This window comes from Cervus elaphus, chromosome 18, assembly GCF_910594005.1.
Source record: "Cervus elaphus chromosome 18, mCerEla1.1, whole genome shotgun sequence".
Classification (NCBI taxonomy): domain Eukaryota; kingdom Metazoa; phylum Chordata; class Mammalia; order Artiodactyla; family Cervidae; genus Cervus; species Cervus elaphus.
In genome coordinates this window covers 51,496,540-51,523,443 of record NC_057832.1, presented here as the reverse complement: position 1 = coordinate 51,523,443, position 26,904 = coordinate 51,496,540, and the positions used below count along the sequence as shown (strand labels likewise).

The following is a 26,904-nucleotide window of genomic DNA, read 5'->3' as shown; positions in this document are numbered from 1 at the left end:
AAGAAAGTACCTTTCAAATGGAGATTGTACCATGAGTAAAATATTTTCAAGGTGATCAAGGTGGCTACACTAATGATCCCAAAGCATGAGGTAGCCTGTGCTCAAGAAATGTTTGTCACATAAATATCTGGACGGAGGCAGGCAGGCATGAAAGGTCATAGATCTTGCTGTTTTCCAGTTTAACTCTCCCATAAAATATATGTTGTGACAGAACTTCAGGTGAAGCTTAGGGCCAGTTTATGAGCTATAACCAATCTGCATCTGGGTAATGACCCATGGAATCCTGCAAAACAGAATCTTTCGAGACTTTCTTGTGATAGTGAAAAAGTCATCCACTTTGCTTAGGAAAGATGTGGACCTGCTCTCTTGTGTTACAACAGAGATGTGCTCATATGGAAAGGCACTACGTAAGGGACAAAATGTGGGAGCACCAGGAGGCAGCCACTCAGCACTGGGTGTGGGAAGGTTAGCTTGATGTTTGGGGTTGCTGTTTAGTATGTCATCCCATCTATGCAAATCTGCTCCTTCCGGGGCTTCCCCAAATCTATTTTATTTGGAGCATATTTTTTTTTTTAAGAAAATAATTCCTGAGTGGAATCACAATACGCATTTCCTGGTTGCTTGGGATTCCACAATTTTTCTTTGACCCTAAATCTGACTCCCACCCTCCAGGATGGTTAGCAAAGTGCATGCCACCTCCTCACATCTGAAGCCTTAAACTGCAGCTACATGGGCAGCCACACACATACTCTGTCCCCCTCCCTGTCTGTATTTTTTATTCACTTTAAAACAAACTTTGAGAAGATCCCATAAAGTTTTCTCTACTATTCAGTCTAGATAAGTGGAATAAAAGCTTCCTTTTGCTTCAGAAACTAATAAGACAATAATAACACTGCAGGGGTCTTCTGGGGCCAACCCTTTTGACTGAAGGTGGGACACTATTAAGAACTTGGTCACTGCACTGATGTTACTGGTGTTTACATCCAAGCCTCCCCCCAATCCCATCCTAGAACGTGATCTTGGGCACATTATTTACCCTCCCTGTGCTTCAGAATTTTTCATCTATAACCATGGGATGAAAGGAACATCACCTCATAAAGTTGTTGGGCATATTAAATAAGTTGAGTATATCACTTAAGACCGGTACCTGGATGTAAGTACTCAATAAATGCTATCGTGCTTCATCAAACATTTGTTTCTCAAATGGTGTTTGCTGGGCACTGTGGTAGGGGGTGCAGGGATGGGCAAAGATCAATCAGACACATAGTCTAGCAGGGGAGATAAAATAGAAACAAAAAGAGCTATGAAATAGGCTTTCCATAATATGATGGGTGCCTTACAGTGTTTTGAAAATATAAATTTTAAAAGCACTAGTTCAAACACTAATGTTTTAAATATACTTTATTTTTAAAAATGAGCTTTGGATAAATGGAATAATTAAATCTATTTCACTTGGAGCATTAAAAAAAAAAAAAGAACAGACTAATAGAATCCTGCTTCTTGAAAGATTTCTTCCCAGTTCTAACACTTAAGTGATCATTTTCTTTCTATGAATGCTCATTCATTATTCCCTACTGTACCTGAGGGAAATGTAGATTTGCTTTATGAATGTGGCTTGGAAGATTGAGTCACTCACATGTTCTCTTGCTTTTTCTGGACATGAGGGTGTCTGATCTGGGGTCATAGCGTCCAGGTGGGAGGTGGACTCATGGCCGACTGAGAAGAGTATTCTTACATTGGTGCTGAAACTCTCACAGCTAAGGAGTCTGCCCCCTCATCCCTCTCCAGACAGAGCTTCCCAAATGTGGGTATATTTTCAGATAAATGAGCTCTCTTCTCTTCCCCAGTAGTAGTGCTATGTTAAGACACTGACAGGTAATGTATAATCTGTATTTTATGTGTACCCTATATAGAAGTGGGATTAATCACCTAGCCATTACTATTCACCAATTACATGGCAAACTTGATATTTTACTCTCAGCAGAAATGACATTGTGCCCTATCATTCATGTCATGAAGCCCTCAGGACCTACCAGTTATGTAAACTCATTTTCCAAAATTTCAGAGCCAGTAGGCATGCATTTAAAAAGGTTTTCTATCCATTTCTTCTCATTTTCATTAAAAAAAAAATCTGTCTTAAATTTTGTTTCTGGGTGCAGGAGGAGGTTATTGTTATCATAGGTATTGCTAACCTTTTGCTTCTAGATTGAGCAAAAGTAGTGAGTTATAAACTTAGAGGTATGATTGAGTTTATCTAGAAGAAAACTAAATGACAACACTATTTCAACATCTTTCTGTACTGAGACAAAACTAGATAAATTGCTCCTCCACTGGTATCTGCCACTCTGACTCACTGACTTCAGTTTTTGAAGTCTCACACACACATTCGTCAATGTATCAGTGTGCAACACACTGGGAACACAGAAATGAATGCAATACAACCGTTTCACCAAGGAGGTCTGTATTCCAATGGGGAAGACATACGAGGTTTGTCTGCCCAGATCTGTCGAGGACTAAAGGCTTTCCCAGGGTATGGGGCTTTCTTTGCTAATACCTGGACATTCCTCGGAGAAGGCAATGGCACCCCACTCCAGTACTCTTGCCTGGAAAATCCCATGGATGAAGGAGCCAGGTAGGCTGCTGTCCATGGAGTTGCTAACAGTTGGACACGACTGAGCGGCTTCACTCTCACTTTTCACTCTCATGCATTGAAGAAGGCAATGGCAACCCATGCCAGTGTTCTTGCCTGGAGAATCCCAGGGACGGGGGAGCCTGGTGGGCTGCCATCTATGGGGTCGCACAGAGTTGGACACGACTGAAGTGACTTAGCAGCAGCAGTAGGATGTTCCTAGGTAAATCGGGGTGAGCTGGTCATTCTATAAGCAGCCAGAAAATTTGTATGCACAAAGTGAGGACTCAGAAGAAAAGACAACTGAGTCTGATGGTTCAGGGAAATTTCACAGGGAAGTGACTCTTCAGCAGATTCTAGAAGGAGAGACGTATTTTGCCAGATGGAGAAAAAGGCATTTTAGGAAGAGAATAGTGGATTCAAAAGTGTTCAGGAACAAATTCTATCCGCTTAGTGAGAGTACAGGTATGGTGCCTACACCTACTACATTTCCGTGTGGGTGGTGGTGTGGGAGCAGGGGTGTGGGGGAGAGGATGAGTTATGGGGCAAGAAGAATACTTCCCAGACTCATCAAGAAACAAAGGGAGAAGAACCAAATCAACAAAATTAGAAATGAAAATGGAGAGATCACAACAGACAACACTGAAATACAAAGGATCATAAGAGACTCCTACCAGCAGCTCTATGCCAATAAAATGGACAACTTGGAAGAAATGGACAAATTCTTAGAAAAGTATAACTTTCCAAAACTGAACCAGGAAGAAATAGAAAATCTTAACAGACCCATCACAAGCATGGAAATCGAACTGTAATCAGAAATCTTCCAGCAAACAAAAGCCTAGGACCAGATGGCTTCACAGCTGAATTCTACCAAAAATTCAGAGAAGACCTAACACCTATCTTACTCAAACTCTTCCAGAAAATTGCAGAAGAAGGCAAACTTCCAAACTCATTTTATGAGGCCACCATCACCCTAATACCAAAACCAGACAAGGATGCCATAAAAAAAGAAAACTACAGGCTAATATCACTGATGAACATAGATGCAAAAGTCCTTAACAAAATTCTAGCAAACAGAATCCAACAACATATTAAAAAGATCATACATCATGACCAAGTGGGATTTATCCCAGGAATGCAAGGATTCTTTAATATCCACAAATCAATGTAATACACCACATTAACAAATTGAAAGATAAAAACCATATGATTATCTCAATAGATGCAGAAAAAGCCTTTGACAAAATTCAACATCCATTTATGATAAAAACTCTCCAGAAAGCAGGCAGGCATAGAAGGAACATACCTCAACATAATAAAAGCTATATATGACAAACCCACAGCAAACATTATCCTCAATGGTGAAAAATTGAAAGCATTTCCCTTAAAGTCAGGAACAAGACAAGGGTGCCCACTCTCACCACTACTATTCAACATAGTTTTGGAAGTGTTGGCCACAGCAATCAGAGCAGAAAAAGAAATAAAAGGAATCCAGATAGGAAAAGAAGTAGTAAAACGCTCACTGTTTGCAGACGACATGATCCTCTACATAGAAAACCCTAAAGACTCTACCAGAAAATTACTAGAGCTAATCAATGAATACAGTAATGTTGCAGGATATAAAATTAACATACAGAAATCCCTTGCATTCCTATACGCTAACAATGAGAAAACAGAAAGAGAAATTAAGGAAACAATATCATTCACCATTTCAACAAAAAGAATAAAATACTTAGGAGTATATCTACCTAAAGAAATGAAAGACCTATATATAGAAAACTATAAAACACTGATGAAAGAAATCAAAGAAGACACAAACAGATGGAGAAATATACCGTGTTCATGAATTGGAAGACTCAATTTGTGAAAATGGTTATACTACCCAAAGCAATCTATAGATTCAATGCAATCCCTGTCAAGCTACCAACAGTATTTTTCACAAAACTAGAACAAATAATTTCACAATTTGTATGGAAATACAAAAGAGCTCGAATAGCCAAAGCAATCTTGAGAAAGAAGAATGGAACTGGAGGAATCAACCTGGCTGACTTCAGACTATACTACAAAGCCACAGTCATTAAGACAGTATGGTACTGGCACAAAGAAAGAAATATAGATCAATGGAACAGAATTGAAAGCCCAGAGATAAATCCACGAACCTATGGACACCTTATCTTCGACAAAGGAGGCAAGGATATACAATGGAAAAAAAGACAACCTCTTTAACAAGTGGTGCTGGGAAAACTGGTCAACCACTTGTAAAAGAATGAAACTAGAACACTTTCTAACACCATACACAAAAATAAACTCAAAATGGATTAAAGATCTAAATGTAAGACCAGAAACTATAAAACTCCTAGAGGAGAACATAGGCAAAACACTCTCCGACATAAATCACAGCAGGATCCTCTATGACCCACCTCCCAGAATATTGGAAATAAAAGCAAAACTAAACAAATGGGACCTAATTAAACTTAAAAGCTTTTGCACAACAAAGGAAACTATAAGCAAGGTGAAAAGACAGCCCCCAGATTGGGAGAAAATAATAGCAAACGAAGCAACAGACAAAGGATTAATCTCAAAAATATACAAGCAACTCCTGCAGCTCAATTCCAGAAAAATAAATGACCCAATCAAAAAATGGGCCAAAGAACTAAACAGACATTTCTCCAAAGAAGACATACAGATGGCTAACAAACACATGAAAAGATGCTCCACATCACTCATTATCAGATAAATGCAAATCAAAACCACAATGAGGTACCATTACACGCCAGTCAGGATGGCTGCTATCCAAAAGTCTACAAGCAATAAATGCTGGAGAGGGTGTGGAGAAAAGGGACCCCTCTTACAGTGTTGGTGGGAATGCAAACTAGTACAGCCACTATGGAGAACAGTGTGGAGATTTCTTAAAAAACTGGAAATAGAACTGCCATATGACCCAGCAATACCACTCCTGGGCATACACACTGAGGAAACCAGATCTGAAAGAGACACGTGCACCCCAATGTTCATCGCAGCACTGTTTATAATCGCCAGGACATGGAAGCAACCTAGATGGCCATCAGCAGATGAATGGATAAGGAAGCTGTGGTACATATACACCATGGAATATTACTCAGCCATTAAAAAGAATTCATTTGAATCAGTCCTAATGAGATGGATGAAACTGGAACCCATTATACAGAGTGAAGTAAGCCAGAAAGATAAACACCAATACAGTATACTAACACATATATATGGAATTTAAAAAGATGGTAATAATAACCCGATATGCAAAAGAGAAAAAGAGACACAGATGTACAGAACAGACATTGGGACTCTGGGAGAAGGCGGGGGTGGGATGTTCTGAGAGAACAGCATTGAAACAAGTATACTATCAAGTGTGAAACAGATCACCAGCCCAGGTTGGATGCATGAGAAAAGTGCTCAGGCTGGTGCACTGGGAAGACCCAGAGGGATGGGATGGGGAGGGAGGCGGGAGGGGGGATTGGGATGGGGAACACATGTAAATCCATGGCTGATTCATTTCAATGTATGGCAAAATCCACTACAATATTGTAAAGTAATTAGCCTCCAACTAATAAAAATAAATGGAAAAAAAAAAGAAGAAGAATACTTCCAAGTCATGGGACAAGGTTCTATTTTGTTTCAAAGTCTCCGTACTTCCACTATGGCTTTAGTCTAAAGGATGATCACAACTTTTAAAACTCTCCATTCTGGAAGATGTGCCTGTTTCCTGAACATGGGCAGAGTAGAGAATGAGTTTCACCATATTAACCACATGGGAAGAATCATGATACTCCCTTAAATTCTCAACCATTTCAGTATCATTTACTGTACCTCCAATGTACTGGTCATTCTACTTACCTGGTGTTATGAGGACAAGCAAGATGCTCTGTGACTATGAAGAATCCATTACCCAGGGAACTAGCCATTACAATGTGCTGGGAAGGGTTAGACTAGTCTGACTTGTAATATACTGGATTGCTATCTATTAACAACTTATGCATGAGGTATTGAAATGTGAAATCACGATACAACCCAAGTCTGGTGGTTGGTGGTTTAGTCGCTAAGCCGTGTCCGACTCTTGCAATCCCATGGACTGTAGCCTGTCAGGCTCCTCTGTCCATGGGATTCTCCAGGCAAGAATACTAGAGCGGGTTGCCATTTCCTTCTCCAGGGGATCTTCCTGACCCACGAATTGAACCTGGGTCTCCTGCATTGCAGGCAGATGATTTACCAACCGAGCTATGAGGGAGGCCCCAACCGAAGTCTACTGAACTCCAAAAATATAATTAAGAACTATAAACCCGTGCATACATGTCACTCATACATAATGCTAGAAACACACAGCCATGGGTACAAGCATACTTCGGGTCTGACATCAAGGAGAGTCAGAGAAGCGAGGAATCACAAAGGCAACACCACTAATGCCTAGGATTATCCAGGAAAGAGGGGTCAGTGAAAGAGCGCCAGTGAGGGGAGTCAGACACGACTGGGAACAAGACTGTGTAGATTTTGAAAGTCAAAATGACAGGAAGATAATTCCCACTTTATAGAATAGCAAACCTCTCTAGGTTTCCAAGTCTAATATTCAGACTGAGATAAAGATTAAAAAAATATTATTCTTGACTACTGAGTCTTTATTACTGGTTATATCAGAGAAAAATTAAATATACGGCTATTCCTTTTATAAGCTAGTCAGTAATGCAGGAAGAATTAGGAAACAAAACAAAATTAAAAGAACTTTTGATGCATCTTAGGGAGAAAAGGCTCCTTTGCCAGATACCTAGAATCTGCACAGACTCTTTCAATGCCTTGCATTAATAAGTGGCCATGTGGCCTGACTGGCAGGAGCCTGTCATTCTGAGAAGATAAGGACCCTGGGAAGATAAGAAAGGCATGGAAAAGAAGTAATGGGAAGAGATGATAAAGGTTCAGCCAGAACCAAGAGCAAATACAGGTGGCAGTAAGTTGCTTCACTGTTGGTTTTAATAGCTTGCTTTTTGGGAAAACTAGTGTTGGAGAGTTTTATATAATTAACACACTATGCCTAAAATTATGCCATTACAGGAAGATCAGAATTCTGGGATGACAGTTTCATGTATCTGTATCAGGGGATGTTTTTTTATGTAACATGTTTTTTCCTTTCCACAATATACACACAAGGTTGGTGAATGTAGGCTCCCTCATTGGCTGAGCTTGTACTTTCCATTCTAAAGCTGCAAATAAAGATGGAATGCATGATGTTGGATATTTCAGAAGAACATTCCATCTTGCACACTTTACAGTTACTTAATAGCTGTTCAGATTTAAATTCTATTTAATGGATACCACAATTTGTAGAAAGAAATAGTTGTATGACAAATGAATGCCAGCCTTGTAAATAAAAGAGGGCATAGTGGGAGAGTGGTTGGGAGCAGAGAGAGATGAGAACTAATATTCATTGAGTAAATACTATATGCCAAACCTTCAGGTAAACATGTTTCGTGCTTTTAATTGAGCTCCTCCTCAGAGAGGGTAAACAATTTTTAGAAGTTCTCAGAAAGAAGTAGATTCATGACTCACCTGGCTCTGTGTAGTGCCAAATCCAACAATATAGATCTAGGTGCTTCTGACACAAATACACATTTACTTTTCAATGATATGTCTTCTGTATATTTAGGCTTGGACTATTTTTAGTAATCTGTGACTACTTCAGGGTAGTTCTCATTATCAGTGTTGTTTGTGAAACTGGATCTCACAGAATTTTAAATTACAAGCTGGTTTTCGGAAGATAAAAATGTGAAAATACAGCACATTACTTTGATTATTGAATTATTTTTTAAAGAACCCAGTGAATATGTGCATAGAAATAGGGACTGTATACATTTTATAAGAAACCACATGTGCATGTGTGTATTTCACATGTCATGAAAAGTGAGAATAGAAACGAGAATGAGAAGATGGGTGAGGAGCCAGGAGACTGGCTTTGGGTGACTTAATTTTCAAACCAGAGGAGTCTCCTGTGGGGGTTGCCTGTTAGCCTCACTTAGGGCTAATCCTCACTCTACTTTTCTTGAACTCTGTCCTTACCATCTCTGGAAATTGAACATGGGCCACTGTCTCTGGCCATTATGATAATAAGATTCTGCACTAACATTTATGAATAAGATTAGAGTTTTATGTGAGTGAGAATGGGGGATGGTCAATAACAACAACTACGTGTGACTTGTCTCAAACTTTGAAAAGGACATATTAGGTCCTGCTGAAGTCCAGTGACACAATAAGAAGTGAAAACATGGTACTTGCCCAATTACTTACAGAAATTCCTTATGTGGTAACAAGGAATGAGTGTGAGTAAGAACCCTCCCCACTGAGCCCTGAGGCTCAGTGACAGCTGACGGCTAAGTGTGGGTGAGGCATGAACGGTAACAGGTGACGGCAGTGACCTGCACTCTGGTTTCCTCGATCTCACCTGGATCTCTGGGACTTCACCAGAGGGAAAGCCACTTACAGTGAGTCTCAGTGATCCTTCTCTATTTTAACATCAAACCAGCATTTGAAGTTTAAAACGCATTTGCAGGTTAAGTCTACCTCTCATTACCTTTGTAAAGTTCCCCTAATACCTCTGAATTGCAATGGCCTCGTCTAACTATCCTGCTCACCTCACAGGACTGTTTTGAAGAGAAATATATGAAAGTGTTTAAACATGAAGCACTGTATAGATTTTTATATTATCTGGTGGTACTCAGAGAATGGGAGTCAAGTGTAACTTAAACGCCAACAGCATCAAGTCTTTCAATTCCTGTCCTGGGCTGCAACTCTATTTGCACCGCCTACGAGGTTGATGGTCTGGCTTAAGTTTTTCTGTCTGTAAAACGTGAATAATATCTAACATAAAGTGTTGTTGTAATGACTAAATAAGTTATGTAAAATGCCAAATATGTAAAGAGTACTTAGTAGATGGTAGCTATTAATATGATTTTCCTGGCTTGACTGATAGTTGTTTATTATTTATGTATTAAGTCAATGCCCCCAACTAACCAAGTAATAGTACAGAAAAAAGAAAGACAATCATTCCCATCATTTTATCTAAAAATCCTAAGTTTGTGATGCCCAATTGAAACTGGAGAAAGTGAAGTGAGAATAAAAAGAGGGGACTTTGTCAACCTCTATATATGAGTGTTGCGCTAAATAGAAGTTTGAACTAAGCTCTTTACATTGTGACAGACTCAATAAATGTTATTTAATCAGCTTTCAGAAACCAAATACCTAATGGTGAATTTCACCTGGACTAGATTAATGAAAAAATAATTTTATTGGCTTATCACAGCAAATCCAGATAAGCTCAGCCACAGGGCAGAGTTTTTTCCTGATAATTTTAAATTTCATCTTATTTAGCTAAATTGAATATATAAAATTTGGTAATAAAAAGTTTGTTATCTATTATATTGTTAGCTGTCTATGGTAACATAATTTCATCTAGTTAAATAAAGTCATCTGCTAAACACAGTAACACAAAAGTAATGGGTAGCCTTTGCCTTCTCCAGGAGATCTTCCCAACCTGGGGATTGAACCCAAGTCTCCCACATTGCAGGCAGATTCTTTACCCAATGAGCCACAAGGGAAGCCCAAGAATACTGGAGTGGGTAGCCTATCCCTTCTCCAGGGGATCTTCCTGACCCAGGAATCAAACCGGGATCTCCTGCATTGCAGATGGATTCTTTACCAACTGAGCTATCAGGGAAGCCCCTTAGCAATGTCACCTTGTACTATAAAAAATGGAAAACAATATTCCTTTCAAATGTCTTCAGCTCTGACAGTGGTGAGAAAAATATAGTTCTCACCTGACTTTTTGTTTATAAGCTTCTCTTTTTTTTTTTTTTTATAAGCTTCTCTTTATATCACTGACTTTTTATTTAATGATAATCAGTTTCATATCTGTAGATATAAAATACATTGTAGATATCAAATACAATGTATTCATGACAATATATTGTCAGAGCTTTGTAAGGAGATTCTATTATAATGATCCACTCTTTTTGGAAGTCTTTCATTAACATTCACATGATGGGATTGTTAAAATCATTAAAATAAAATAAAAGAATGGTAATATATGTTATTGTCTAGCCAAATAACAAGCAGAAATGGAAAGAAAATGCTTTTAAATTTTAAGTAGTCTTTGATCAGCAGGCATAATGAGAAAACAACGAGGCTTAACACGGGAGAATGGCCAAATTTATCCTTGTTAACACAAGGTGCAGTAGATGTTCCTTGAAATAGAAGAACTCTTAGCAACCACCTAATCCAAACCACTCATTTAACAGATAGAAGCCAGAGAGGTTAAGTGTAATTTTCTACTAGCCTGTAAGTTCAAAACCATGAATGCAAAAAAGGACAAACTATTACTAACATTATGATCTGTGACACAAAAACAATTTTGAAAAACATTACCTGAATAGTAAAAGAGATGAAATTATAGTTTTCATGAGGGGGCAGGTGACCGACTTTTGCTATATTCATAATAACCTACACAAATGACATCAATCGACTGCTTCTTCTGTTTCACTAAATTTCTTCATCTGTCTGACAGCCTCTCTCTGAGCTGAATGTGATTCTAGTTTTGTATCCATTAAAGATCTAAAAGACCTAAATGCCAGCCAACCGGTTTAATTCCAGAGAGAATTCTTTTCCAACACCAAAGGAAAAAACAGCAATGTTGTTTCAGTATGCTAGTCTCCAACATGACATGATGCTGAGGGATTTGTAGGATAATTCTGACCCTATCCAATTTTTCACTTCATGTGCTAACTTCAGAACTTAGTCTAAGATATGGCTCTAAAATATGTGGTGATATAGACTGGTAGCATGAGACAGTTTGTAGTTCATTCATAAGAAACCTAATTTATTTAATCCAGACAGAGATTAATAAACTATATAAGCTAACTATTTCACAAATTATGGAATGATGACAATAATTTACTTGTTATTATAACATTACTGTGGCAAGAGCCAAACAGAATTATCCAATGAAAGATGGTGGCAGTTTTCTCTGGGTCTGGCCTAGCAATCGCCTGCACAGAATAGAAATATGTGATCCCTCCTCCATCAGGAGAGATAGCACATGTCACAACACCCTAGGACCTCTCAGTGAAGAAACGACACTCCCCACATCTACCTGCTCACCTCTCAAAACATTGCCTGAAACCCCTTGAGCAACACTGCCCAGCTGCAGACTGTCCTCCCTTCCTTCACATGGCCATTCCCCAGTTCTCATGGTCCTATCGAAAAGACGGAGTAGAAGGAGAGAGCGCGGGCCTTCCTTGGGAGCACGCAGTGGTGTTTCCAGCTATGACCGTTCTTGTCGTCTCTCCTTGGGATGAGAAGGGCTCAGGGATACTGCTGCCTCTACCACTCAGGTCACCTGCTGTGTGCTAGCTGCTGTGGTCAACCTCTCCAGGAGTGTCTAAATGAGAGCCTAATTTAATTCACACAAAAATGTTTCAGGACAAACAAACAAACAGTTTACATTGGATTCTTCACTAACATTTTCAAAGAAAAGAAAAGATGATGCTGGAATAATAATTATTTTGTCTTTTATTACTGACTTCAGAACAAAAAAGTGATTCGTTAGAATTGTAAAAACAAAAAAATAACTGCTATCAAAGTGATTAAGTCACTGTTATTTGTAAAAGTCCACTTGCAATTAAATCTATTTAAACTTCTAGGTTCCTAAGACAATTTTTTAAATTTCAAACCAGAAGATTTGCTAAAATAAGGCAGTTTATCAGCTTAAAAAGTTGCTAACAAAAATATATCCAATTATAGAGTTGAGTTTTCTTTCCTTCGGGTGAGAAGACATTCAGGAGAAGGAAAGGCAACTGGAATACAAAATAATTTTTGGTCATATTAAAATGAATCGGCAATGGTGAAATACCTTCCAGTATGAAAAATTATCTCTAACTTCATGAAAAGGGTTGATGAGGGGCATATACCCAGGTCTTGGCTGGATGATAATAGTAAGAAGGGAGATTGGACATGAGACTTCATTTTGATTTGAAAGAATCATAGTTTAAAAATATTTGACAGACTTTGGCAAAAAGAGCAGAAGGAAGCATAAGTTTTCCCACCAATTTGTGGTTGAAGTGCAGTGTTAACAAAGTAGATCAATAGCCAGTTGAAATTTACATAGTATGAGTAAGTAGTACAGAGTGGTAAGTAAGAATTATCAGTGACAAACTATCAGAAATGCTAACATAGTGTAAAGAACATATATGTGAATCCCAAAGATCCCTCATGATAAGGTTTGATGCTTGTCTTCTCCAGGCAGAAAGGAGTGATGCCACATACTACGAAGTTGAACTGGATCAGCCAGAAGGAGGTAAAAATGTAATAACTTAGTAAAAAAGAACTGACTATAGTTTGGTTAGAAATAGAATATCTCATGTTTATTTCAATATTCTTATTCCCTTCACTGAACTGTGAAGTTAATTGATTTATGCTTATTTAATAAACATGAGAAACATTTTATAAATTATAAAGTTAATGTTAATACAAAACATAGCTAGTCTATTGAAAGGTCTTTCTTAGCTCTCCATGCATCAGATAGCTGCAGCCTTACTGAAAGTAGTTGAAAGTAAAAATAGTGTCTTAAACATCATTGTGTTATTAAATCAATCCTTTCATCATAAATACTTTCTTTGGAAATTACCCTGAAACCTCAGCTGCTCTGGAAGACACAGAAATATCACACTCTGCAGTCCTTGCTTCATCATTTTCAGTGGACTTATGGAAAAAATACCAGAAATGGTATTTTTTATTTAATGTGGCACACTCTAACCATGAGATTAAGTTATATGTTTCTTAGAAATCAAATAATTATCCTTACAATTATTCACTTTTGGGGGTGCACTGTATCATGAAAGGCTTCCCTGGTAGCTTAGACAGTAAAAAACCTGCTTGCAATGCAAAAGACCTGGGCTCTATCCCTGGGTTGGGAAGATCCCCTAGAGAAGGGAATGGCTACCCACTTCAATATTCTTGCCTGGAGAATTCCATGGACAGACAGAGCCTGGTGGGCTACAGTCCATGGATCACAAAGTGTCAGACATGACTGAGTGACCAACACTGCTACTGCATCAAGAAAGAACTGAAAAAGCAGGTAATCCCAAAAGGAGAATCCTTAGCTATGTCACTGGGATACATAAGATAAAACATAACTAACATTTGTTCAGCACTTCCCACATACCTGTGTTAGGTGCTAAGGCTTCCTACTGGCTCTGACGGTAAAGCATCTGCCCGCAGTGCGGGAGACCTGGGTCAGATCCCTGGGTCAGGAAGATCCCCTGGAGAAGGAAATGGCAATCCACTCCAGGATTCTTGCCTGGAGAATTCCATGGACAGTACAGTCCATGGGGTCACAAAAAGTCAGATATGACTGAGCAATGAACATTTTCACTTTCACCAGCTGTGTAATGAGACTGCCTAGATCCAAATTCCAGCTTTATTATTTAGTACTTATAGAAATAGCTATATCTCAGTTATTTTTTATCATTTTATCTTTATTTTATATTTCATTATCTATAAAATGGAGATAGTAACATAGACTTCACAGTTTGTTTTATTTTGTTTTTATTAAATGAGTTAGTAATATGTACAGTACTTAGAATACTGACTGGCATGTAGTAGATACATAACACAATTTCTTCCTCTCTTTTTCCCTCTCTCCTTTCTGATCCCCATCCTCCTCTCCTTCTTCCTTCTCTACAATCTTGTCGCTTAAGATCTCACAACCAGGAACTTGCAGGGCTGGTATACTGTGAAATGCTGCCGCCCATGTTCTTGTCCACTAAGTGATAACTGATATGACCAAATGCTACTGACAAGATTTTGAGCTCCCTTTAGAACGTAACTGAGCAACTTCATCAACAGTGCATTTCAGTTTAACATCTTCTATTACACAAATTTGTTAAGCTGGTGAAAGGATTCTTTTTTAAATAGCTGTTTAAAAGCATCAGAACAGTGTGCTAATTTTTGAAGATTGAAGAAAAAATTGAGAGTTTGAAAAAATTAGCTTTCAATACAGGAAAAAAATTCTCTAGGAAGAGGCAAGATTTTAAAAGGATATACTTTTGTGTTGATTTCTAATTGGACGTGTTTTACATATATGCTGACTTTTCAAAAATTCTGAAGTCAGAAAGTGTTTTCTTGGAATATTTAGAGAACTACTCAAAGGCATGAAGGAGAAAAACATTGTTAAGATAATGCTGTTGAGTTAAAATCCCCTCTAACCACTTTGCAACTTGCTACATCATGACAAATACTCATCATTAACCACGAAATGAACGCAATTCTCCTTTCACATTCAATGTTATATTGGAGATATTATACAGTATCTTTCACACATTCTGGAACTGCACACAAGTAACATTTCATAGTAGCAGATGTGTGACATCACGTGAAAACTTGTAAAACCTTTACATGAAAATCACATCTGTCAGTCTCCACTATTATCTTAACTGTAGTTGCTTGGTTTGCTTCTCCTGTCTGTGCCAGAGAAGGCAGCTTTGCATGAAAACTCTTCCAGGAAATTGTGTCTTCTGGGCGAGCTAGTTAAGCAAATTGTGTAACTGCCATTGAAACCAAAATGCACCCAGCAGACATAATTTCACAAAAGAGGAGAAAAAAAAAAATTTGTACAAAAGTCACAGCTGTTCAACTCTACATTTTGTACTTTTTTCATTAAAAAATTCCCTTTCTTTATGAACAGTGACAGTTATATTTCTAGTTAGCAACTTTAGGACTTTTTAATACATTGCTAAGTCCTGTACTATCATGGATTTAGTGTCAAGAAAAATAGGGCTAACCTCTTTCTGTGGCTAAACATCAGAAATGTGGTCTGTCTGTCCTGTCTGCAGATGAAATAAGAAAAGATGCTGAGTGCGCCTCACTGTTCTGCAAAATACAGAGCCGTGTGGCTGCTTCTGTAGCTCCAAATGAGGGCCAACATCTCTACGCTGGGGCCCTCACAGTACGGAATCCTCTTTGTCCAGGACTTTCCAGTCTTGCTCTTGGGGACCAGAGTATCCGGGACCACTCTCAAGCCATGGGTGATGGAGTTGGTGGCTCAGAATGAGTGAGTCAGAAGTCAGCCTGATGGGGCTGTGTGCAACATGACCACCACTGTCTGTCACCCTCCTGTGATACCACTCGAGGGGAGCCAGGGAGGAGATGTTCTCTGGGGACCCTCTATTCCTCTCCATGATGAGTTGCAGAAGCTTGTTTAGACCATCACATGAGGATTATGAACACTATATTTATGGGATGCATTTCAAGCAAGAGTTTGGACTCTGGGCTCTACAGTCACAGTGCCTGGGCCCATTTCTATCAATCATGTGATACTGGGTAAGTTACTGAACTTCTTCAGCCAGAATTTCCCCATATGTCAATTTAAGACAATTTACCTCATTATACTATTGTTGTTCAATTGCTCAGTCATGTCTGACTCTTTGCTACCCTAGCGACTTGCAGTAAGCCAGTTTTTCCTGTCCTTCATTATCTCCCAGAGCTTGTTCAAACTCATGTCTGTTGAGTCGATGATGCACCCAACCATCCTCATCCTCTGTTACCCACTTCTCTTCCTGCCTTCAATCTTTCCCAGATTTAGGGTCTTTTCCAATGAGTCAGTTCTTTGCATCAGGTGGCCAAAGTATTGGAGCTTCAGCTTCAGTATCAGTCCTTCCAATGAACATTCAGGGTATATTTCCTTTAGGATTGACTAGTTGGATCTCCTTGCAGTCCAAGGGACGCTCAAGAGTCTTCTCCAACACCACAGTTCAAAAGCATCAATTCTTCAGCACTCAGCCTTCTTTATGGTACAATTCTCACATCCCTACATGACTACTGGAAAAACCATAGCTTTGGCTATACAGACCTTTGTTGGCAAAATGATGTCTCCGCTTTTGAATATGCTCTCTAGGTTTGTCATAGCTTTTCTTCCAAGGTGTCTTTTAATTTGGCTGCAGTCACTGTCCATAGTGATTTTGGAGGCCAAGAAAATAAAATCTTTCACTGTTTCCATTTTTTCCCATCTGCCATGATGTGATGGGACCAGATGCCATGATGTGATCATACTTACATGATAATGATGATACTTTTTTCTGAGTTTTAAATATATTAAACCTGTCATCTTAAAACTGGATTTGCCCAGGACAAAATTACAACACAGCAAGTTAAAGTTACCAATAGTGGTCAAAATTTATTCAGCCCAGGTTTTCCAGTGTCAAGTTGTATAAACACTTTACTGCTGTTGACTGCTGGAGTCCTATTGGCTTATCTGTGGCTGGCAGGAATGAGTGTTTGTGCAACTGTGCCAGAGGCACAAGGTTTCTTTCAATCTGACATTCACTGCTGCTATCTGCTCTACAACTTCTCCTCCTAGTTGTTGGTCTGTCTGAAGAGTAACTGACTGCTGAGTTAGACTTCTAGAGTCCTTGCATAGGCTTTTTTACCACTTGGTGGGAGGATGGAATGTTTTCCATATTTTGTAACCAGTCCTCTAATTGATTAATGGGGTATGTAATTAAATACCAAAAATGATATCTCTCCAGACAACCCATTAGATAATGTAAACACACAAGGTTTACAAGTTGAAATATTTCAATTATTTTGATGATTTTTTTCCAAAAGACATTTCTAAGAAATATTGGCATACAGTTCTATTTAAAATTATTTGGAGGTCTGGATTATCTGTCTCAGTTTTTTGATTGGTCTGATACACACACACACATGCCTAATTTTTGGTATTGGTATACCTATGGAATCATGTAATGGGGAAAAAGCCATGACAAATAGTAGAAGTGGATGTAACCTGAAGGAAGTTAAACTATTAGACTCACTATGATTGTATCTAGAGGCTTCCCTGGTAGCTCAGTGGTAAAGAATTTGCCTGCCAGTGCAGGACATGTGGGTTCGATCCCTGGGTTGGGAAGATCCCCTGGAGAAGGAAATCCCACACAGTATTCTTGCCTGAAGACTCCCATGGACAGAGGAGCCTAGAAGGCTATAGTCCATAGGGTCGCAAAAGAGCTGGACCCGACTTAGCGACTAAACAACAATGACGATGAATGTACTGAAGACCTCACAATCACTTGAAATCTAAAAGTATTAAATGTTAGTCTGATCTAATTACATAAGATATAACTAACTAAATTATGAGTAATTTTCTGACTTTGGTGATTATCCATGAAAAATGAAGTGGAGAAATGTAGAAAGAAATGTGCTGTGCTTAGGGGCTGTTGTGTGTGACTTTGTGACCCCATGGACAGTAGCCCGCTAGGCTCCTCTGTCCACAGGGATTCTCCAGGCAAGAATAATGAGTGGGTTGCCATGCCCTCCTCCAGGGGATCGTCCCAACCTAAGGATCAAACCCAGGTCTCCCACATTGCAAGCAGATTTTTTACAGTCTGAGCCACCAGGGAAACCCAAGAATACTGGAGTGGGTAGCCTATCCCTTCTCCAGGGGATTTTCCCAACCCAGGAATCGAACTGGGGTCTCCTGCATTGCAGGGGAATTCTTTACCAGCTGAGCTACCAGGAAAGCCTATGGAAAGAAATGTAGTTTAAGCAAAAACAAATACAAAGTAAACCATAGGAAGCGTAATGATACTGAGAACCATTTCTTTTTAGGGTTATAGCTAATGTCCAATTCAATAATTAACTACCAGCCTCAGATCTTTCCTTGAAGAATAGACACCTCAATGATCAAGAAGGTAGGAAGCATTGCTTTTTGATGTGTGAGTCTCTCACCTCTTCGATAGATATTTAAGCAGAGAAGGAGGGTTTGAGTTAAATACCGTTTCGCACATTGGAAATCAGCTTGAAAGCAGTTGAGGACATGGAAGAAGAATCGGAAGATTTAAAACAGGGAAAGGCTCAGAAAGTCACGTCCCCCAGGCCAAGTCTGTCTAGCCGTCTATTTTTGCTAATAAAGTTTTATTGAAACATAGTGACACCCATTCACTTGAAGTGTCATCTATGGTTGTTTTCAACAGCAGCAGAATTGAATAGCTGTGACAGATGCCATTTGGCCCCCTAAAATATTTGCTATATGGCTTTTTATGGAGTTTCCCAATATCTAAACTTAGGAAAGCGTTCTTGTTTGATAAATTATGCAAGGAAGTGTATTACAGATGAGATCTGGTGTGTCAGATACTTCTCTTCTCTTTCTTTCCATTGAACTACCTTGAATTTCAGATGTAATAGGTTTAAGCAAGGGATAGTCTGATTCAACAATTAAGACAAGATAACACTTATTGGTATGCTGCTGTCCATGGGGTCGTAAAGAGTCGGACATGACTGAGTGACTAAACTGAACACTTATTGAAAATCTTTTAACATTGACAAAATTAACCAGGAGTTGCAGCTATAGTATTATTAAAATATATATGTATTTTAATTGATGAGCAATGTAATGGGACTAGAAGCCTTAGAACTATCTAAAAGAGATTTTCCTTTATTTTTGCGATTAGTGATACCTCCAAGTATTTATCTTAATTTTTGCATCTATTGAGTGTCTACATGACCTTAGATACTATGTTAGAAAACTGCATTTGGCAAATGAAGTAAATTCACCTTCACTGGAAATGACTGACTGTGGCGCCAAAATTCACCCCAGATGATGGATCAAGACAAGTGTTCATGAAGGAGATGCTCAAGGGCATAAGCACACAGGTTGTCCTCATCAGCACCTCCCCAGTGGAGGGAAGGGCTTGACAGTAAAAGCTCAGTAATGGTTTGACTATTGCTATAAAAACAATTTAGCAATAATATCATTAGTCTGTAACCATTTACCATCTAGATTATTATTGTTAAACAGAATATGATTGGAGGAAACAGATTTAGATCTTGATGGAGAGGGAGAACATCTTTAGTGTTTCAGCCTCTGTTGTTTCTTGGGTATGTAGGTTTTTGTTATTCACCCAAATAACATTAACAACATGATGCAATAGGTAAAAATTTAAAAATTGTCTATCAGAAAAGGGGTTCTAGAAAAGTAACTCGTGTACTTAACTTTTGAAAGTTATTGAATATTACTTGATTTTCCTAGGGAAAGATGTGTATATAATTGTATCCTTAATAGGGGCTTTATCCTGAATAAAAGGATGCATAGAGTGGTACCTCATTATGCTGCAACCTCCAATAGATGAAAGTCCAATTTACAGCAAAACCCTCATGATTTAAAATGAGGCCTTAAAAGACAAATCTAAATTTTATTTCATCCCTCAACTAAAAAATATGGTTGCTTCATTTAACTGACTTTGAAATCTGGTCTAATAGAACATCTCTATTGTACAACTAGTCAGCTCCCAACATTCTGATTGCAAAATGAAGGGCATTTACTTTGATATCTTTAATTATCACTCATTTAGAGGACAGTGTGAAACACACTTTTCCAATTGGTGTTTTAGAATCATGAGTCAAAGGGAAAGTATGACAAATTAGCCAGCTGGAGAGGCAAGAGACAGCTAGCTAGTGCTGCTAGAGTCTTTGTGGGTACTTCAAAGTAAGATGAAAGGGGAATAAAAGGACTGTTAGCCACACATGCACAATAAATGGAATGCTAACACAATTTCACAACACATTAATAACAAGTTAATATCAAACTTAGAGACTTACTCAACATAATAAGTGCCATAAATGGGATCATCGATTTTTTCCCAGCCATATGGAAGCTCTGAAAAATAAAGAGTTGTTTCTTTCAGTAAATATGTAACAGATAACACTATTTTTAATAAGTAATATAATTTAATTGTACATATATTGCAGAAATAATCTAACAAAGTGGAATAAAATATTCAGAGTCAGCACCAAATTTAAAATGCACATTGTAGGAACTATAAGAAGCACTGATTTGAAATTAGCACTTAAAACACAGAACTCTCCTCTGCAGATATACTGCTGGGTCTAGCTGTTTATCCCATGCCAAGCAGTAGAATGGCACAACATCATGTCATCACCACTCAAGGCAATGCAGAAGGCAAGTCGCTTTCCTGAAAGAGCACACAGCTTTCTCATTTATTTGTATTGTTAAAAGGAGCATTTCAGGATAAAGATCATAATTTCAAAATATATTTTGGAGAATAGCAAATTGTTTCTGATGACTGAAACAAAGACATTACACATTCTCAATTGATATCCCACTATTCGAGATGGTTAGCTTACTGTTCTCTCTCCATGGGTCAGAATTTGAATGCTGCCAATAAACTCTCTGGGTATATTTTTGTATAAAGTTTAAAATTCTAAACATTCTTTCCTTGACAGTATGGTTTATATTTTCAATTCTCCACAGCAAATTTTAATAATACACATTAAAATATCAACAATACAATAAAGGTTTCTTTAAGGAAAAACATGCTATTTGAAAACTAGGCTATGTGTTATGACACTGTTTTCAAATATACCAAGTCATTATAATTAATTCTTATAAATATGAAGAATATTATGTTTTCCTCACACATATTAATAATATACATAAAACTTGAAACTAAGTAAGATGTATTGACAAACTCTTAATAATATGTTTAAATGGCATTTAAAAGTTTTATTATTAAAAGTAGTAACACATTTTCACCATAGACAAGCACAGTTATAAAAAGAAAATTAGAATCACCTGCAATTCTACCATCCAGAGACAAATAACTTTTAGAGAAATTAGATCATATAGTCATATTGTTTTTACAGCCTGGTATTTCTACCTAAACAAAATATTGAGGGCATCTTCAACATGAATGAGTGTTACTGCACAATATCACTTTGAAAGTGGCACAGTTGTTGTGTGAGGTGTGGTTAGAGCCTGGTGTAATCCCACCAGTCTTCTGTCATTGAACTTTTGGGACTTTTCAGTTATATGTCACCTGTGTTGGACTTACTAAAGTTACTAAGTCTTTCATCATTTTCCTAATAACTTAGCCATGATAAATTCCTAGAGGAGAAATTTCAGGTTAAAGGGCATGCACACTTTTAGAGCTTTTGATAAATCTCTATATCTATCTATATTCACATTTTACTATCCCCTTCACAAAAGAAACCAATTTATGACTTCATTGGGAATTTGTGAGTGACTTTGGTTCTCTGTACCATCAAATTAAATACCAGGTCCACAATTCCTCATCCAAAAATTTTTGGACAGAGGGGTTTTGAAATTCATAATTTTTCTGATTTTAGAAGGATAACATGATGCAAATGCCTTCTATTCTATAACAACCCAAGCAGAGTCTGAGAAAGCACTTAAAATTTTTTAAAGCCATGAATATTCAGGCAGTCCAAATCATGTTATTCTCACTAAGAGGCACAGAAAAGGACCCTTTCAAGTCAGTTACCACTAGTTTGCTGCCAGCATGCCCAGATCAGGTTACCTTTTGCCACCAAATAAGTTTATAAAAGGCAATTTTTAGAATTTTTGAAATCTGGATATGCAGATAAAATATTATACATTATTACTTAAAAGTCAACCAAATTGTTTTTAAATAGCAGTTCATAGTTGTATTAATTTTTATTTCTTCATTCTTGGACTTTTTTTTCCTTTTGTACATTTCTTGCTTTTATAAATCAATTCATAAGAGTTTTTTTAAATTTATGAAGAATAACAATCCTTTATCACATACTGCATACATATGTTTAAGAGTTTAATTTTGTTGAACAGTTTCTTTAACACATGTTTTTTAAAATTTTATTTGGTAAATTCTCAGTGATTTCCTTTATGGTTTCTATTATTGGAGCTTCCCTTAAATACTAAAGATATTTTTCAAGTATTCTTTTTAACTATATAAAATCTAGGCTATAACCTGGCTTAATAATTCTTGGATTAGTAATGGATTAATATAATATACTTGGAGTAGTAACATATAACACCAAGTTGTGAAGCACCTTAAGAAATTTTTCTTTCAAAATGGTAATAAGAATATTACCGAGTATTTACTATGTCCAGGTACTGATGACTTTCCATGCACCGACTCGTTTTATCTTAACAATCACACAGGATTTAAAAACCCTGTACTTTGGTTCCAGAGGGCTTAGCCAATTCAGATAGCAATTTAGGCACTCTGTTTAACATAGCATAAACGATACTTAATTTAGACTAATGAGAATAACTATCCAGATGGTTTTTATCAAATTTTATCAAATTACTGGAGAATTTGGCTATTAAAAAGAAAAATCCATTTGATAGATATCTACTGAGTGCCTTTTATAAGCAACTAAAGTGAAAGAATATACAGAGGACAATTGATATTATGAATGCGTTTGTGCCCGCGTTAGTCGCTCAGTCGTGTCTGACTCTATAGGCATGGACTATAGCCCGCCAGGCTTCTCTGTCCATGGAATTCTCCAGGCAAGAGTTCTGGAGTGGACTGCCATTCCCTTCTCCATAGGAACTTCCAAACCCAGGGATTGAACCCTCGTCTCCTGAATCACAGGCAGATGCTTTACCGTTTGAGCCACAGGAAGCCCCGGTATTATGAATATTTATTATTAATATGGCTGAATACATGGATTCACACATACAATAGGTTTAATATCACCCCATGTGTATAAAAATAAGTAAAACAATCACATTTACTAATATTTAGAGTAAAAGTCCAACATGGTTAGTTTTATGTATACTAGTCCTACTTCTTAAAGGTGCTGTCAAATGGAAACATTTCAAAGTCAGATTAAAAAAAAACTTTTATAGTATAAAACCATTCCTTCAGATATTCCTTATTTTTGGCTCCTTTTTTGGCTCTTTTTTGGCGGGGGGTAAATTACTAATTCTCAGCTATGTATCCCCAAAGTATAGAGTTCACTGATTCTTTATCTTTGTGGATTTACAATGCCAAAGGTTCTGAGAACAATTCCTTGGTATTATTTCCCATTTTCCATCATGAAGTAGTCATCAGGAGTTACGGGGAAAATCTGGTTTGCATTTCATAAGATAATAACATAATTTATTTGCTTATGTCATATTTCCAAAATAGATTATTAATTCCTAAACAAAATTATATGCTATAAATATTTATATTTTAAGATGAACTATTAAGTGGTCCTTGACTCACAGCTTGAAACAAAATGATACACTGTACCTGTAACTTGTTACAAAGAGCTGTCGCTCATTTCATTTATAATGCCTGCAAAGGATTGATGGATGGATGTTACAAGAAACAAGTAACAGAATACATACATTGGTTCATTTGTAAATATGACAGAATGAAGTATAAAAATCTACAACCAATGTTTAAAATGGTGTGGGTGTGTGTATGTACATACATATGAATGTATATGTGCATGCATATACGTATATGCATGTGCATGTATGTGTGCACACAAAGATATTCTTTCTGAAAAGCAAAGAAAGGTCTAGGCTAAAATGCTAACAAAAAAACTACAAGCTTTTTTCATTTATAAGAAGTCATAATAATAATAAGTAATAGTTGTTATAATAACAACAATAATAACAAGATTATTAACTGAGAAGTATACATTTATATGATGAAAAATTAAGAATCATCTTTCATTGTGAAAAGTAAGTTATTTGGAATTGAATTAGTTTTTTTTTTTAAAAAGACTACTTTTTGTTAAAATTAAGGGAACAAATGACAAAAAGAATTTCCAATTTTGTACTATTTGCCCTACCAAACAAGCATGCAGCTTGGAGCTCTTGGGTCCTGGGTTATTTAGAATGCTGTATCTAATAACATCTGACAAATTTACAGATGATTAAGGTCACACTAATGAAAGAATAACATATACTATGCAACAGAGAAAAATAAACACTTGAGATCAGCAAGGTTAATGCTGCATTAAGAACTGTTGTAATTGAGATTTTCTTCAGGCCATGGAACCATGGAGAAAATTCAGTGATTAGGTATTCTTATAGTAATCCACTCTGCAAATGTCTGTGCAAATGTCTAGGTTAACTTGCCGTCAGTCATATAAGCTTTGTAAAACTACAATAGAATAAAAAATTAAAGAGGCATCTAGTTCTGCCTGGTTTTTGCCACAGCTATCATGTTATACTTTTTATTTACTTGCTTTTCCCAATTCTTGTTTATTTATCACTTATTTGTTAAGTCCATTTTCATTGCAGAAAACTGAGACTCCTTTATGTTAGCTCAAAAACACATTTTTCATGGTAGAGATGAACTTATCTGTAAAGCAGAAATAGAGAGAAATGTAGAGAACCAACTTTTGGTTAACAAGGCAGGAAAGAAGTGGGATGAGTTGGGAGACTGGGACTGACGTATATACACCACCATGGATAACAAGGTAACTAATGAGAACATGCCACAGAGCACAGGGAACTCCTTTCAATGCTCTGTGGTGACCTAAACGGGAAGGAAATCTAAAAAAGCGTGGATATGTGTATATGCATAACTGATTCACATTGCTGCACAGAAAGAAACTAACACAACATTGTAAAGCAATTATGTGTGTGTGCTAAGTCACTTCAGTCATGTCTGACTCTTTGTGACCCAGTGGACTGTAGCCCGTCAGGCGCCTCTGTCCATGGGGATTCACTAGGCAAGAATACTGGAGAGGGTTGCCATGCCTTCCTCCAGGGGATCTTCCCAACCCAGGGACTGAACTTGCGTCTATGATGTCTCCTGCACAGGTAGGTGTGTTCTTTACTACTACAGCCACCTGGGAAGCCCAAAGCAATTATACTCCAATAGAAATTAATTTTAAAAAATAAAACATTTTTCAGGCTACAATTGGGAAACTTGTAGAATCCAAGGATAGTATTCCCTATGGAAATGGGACCCAAATACTGAAAAGCTATAAGAAACACTGTCTCACTACTTTGATTCTCTACCACCTCCCCTACCACCTCCCTAATTCATTAATCCAATTCATTTTATTCTAAATAAATCCAAGTCACTTAGCCTGGAAGATCACTGTAATGGTTGTTCTCAGGTCAAGAATTCACTTATATAGTAATCAGGTATAGCTGGGGGAGTGTTTCCCTTTTGCAGATACAGAGCCACATTTGGCAAATTCAAATGGAGGAACATTCTAGAAAATAACTGGCCGATACTCTTCAAAAGTGTCAAGGTCATGAAATAGAAACACTGATTGAGGTACCATCACAATGTACGGAGACTATGGAGACACAAAGACTAAATGTAGAATAGGATCTGGATTGGGTCCTGGACGAGAAAGTGGACATTAGTGAGACAACTAGAAAACGCTAAATAAGGTGAGGACTAGTACCAGTCTGTGCTTAGTCGCTCAGTCATGTATGACTCTTTGCAGCCCCATGGACTGTAGCCTGCCAGGCTCTTCTGTCCAGGGGATTTTTCAGGCAAGAATAATGGAGTGGGTTGCCATGCCCTCCTCCAGAGGATTTTCCCAACCCAGGTCTCCCACTTTGCAGGTGGATTCTATACCATCTGAGTCACCAGGGTAACTTAACCCTTCTCCAGGGGATCTTCCTGACCTAGGAATAGAACTGGGGTTTCCTGCATTGAAGGTGGATTCTTTAACAGCTGAGCCACCAGGGAACTAGTGTATATAAATGTTAATTTCCTGACTTCAATAATTGTACTTATGAAAGATTTTACTACTAGGGCAAGTGAGATGAAAGGTACACAGAAACGCTTTGTACTATTTTTTTCTACTATTTCTGAAATCTAAAATACTTTCAAAATTTAAAAAAGCTATTTCAGCAACTCTCACTATTGATTTGATGACTTCTATTCATACTTTATTAATATTCAATCATATACATATAACACTGAATTAATTTGGATAGCATTAAATTTTTAAACAAAGTGAGAATATAACATTTTCGCATTTGTGGTCTACTTTTATGTTGGGTTTTTATAGACATTTTCAAGAAAGTAACTTTTAATTTGGCTATTTTTCACTTTTTTTTTTCCTATTGCCTATCACTGGAAAAACTAGGTAAATATTAACACCATGTTCACATCTAAGGGTTACTGCATCTTGAATCCTAGAGATACAAATTCAGTAATACAAGTTCAAAATTTGCAGTCAGGTTTTGTTCATCTCCTGGGAGGCAGAATCTTGTAAGGGTCATAGCATAGGTTATGCTAATTCATAAGGATTGTATGAAGGCCCATCCTGGTGGGCAGCTTACAAAACCAGAAAGGTAGACCAATTTAGAAAACATACTAAGTACTAAGACTTTGGAGACAGGAACAAGGGCCAGAATGTGGGCCTATTTCCTTCAATCACAGATTATTTTAATTGGATTTGGCTTTTTTGAAAAGTTGAGGCTCTTGCTATTGTGG

General features: G+C 37.5%; 1 protein-coding gene across 6 annotated transcripts in view; it reads right to left on the bottom strand.

Moving 5' to 3' along the window:
* Window positions 1–26,904, bottom strand: part of MAGI2 (membrane associated guanylate kinase, WW and PDZ domain containing 2) — a 1,438,402-nt gene that overhangs the window by 335,688 nt on the left and 1,075,810 nt on the right. For all 6 annotated transcript variants that reach the window (XM_043871630.1, XM_043871631.1, XM_043871626.1 and 3 more), the window contains exon 7: window positions 20,291–20,348. In XM_043871630.1, coding sequence (XP_043727565.1) covers window positions 20,291–20,348 — 58 coding nt within the window. The remainder of the gene's footprint in view (window positions 1–20,290; window positions 20,349–26,904) is intronic.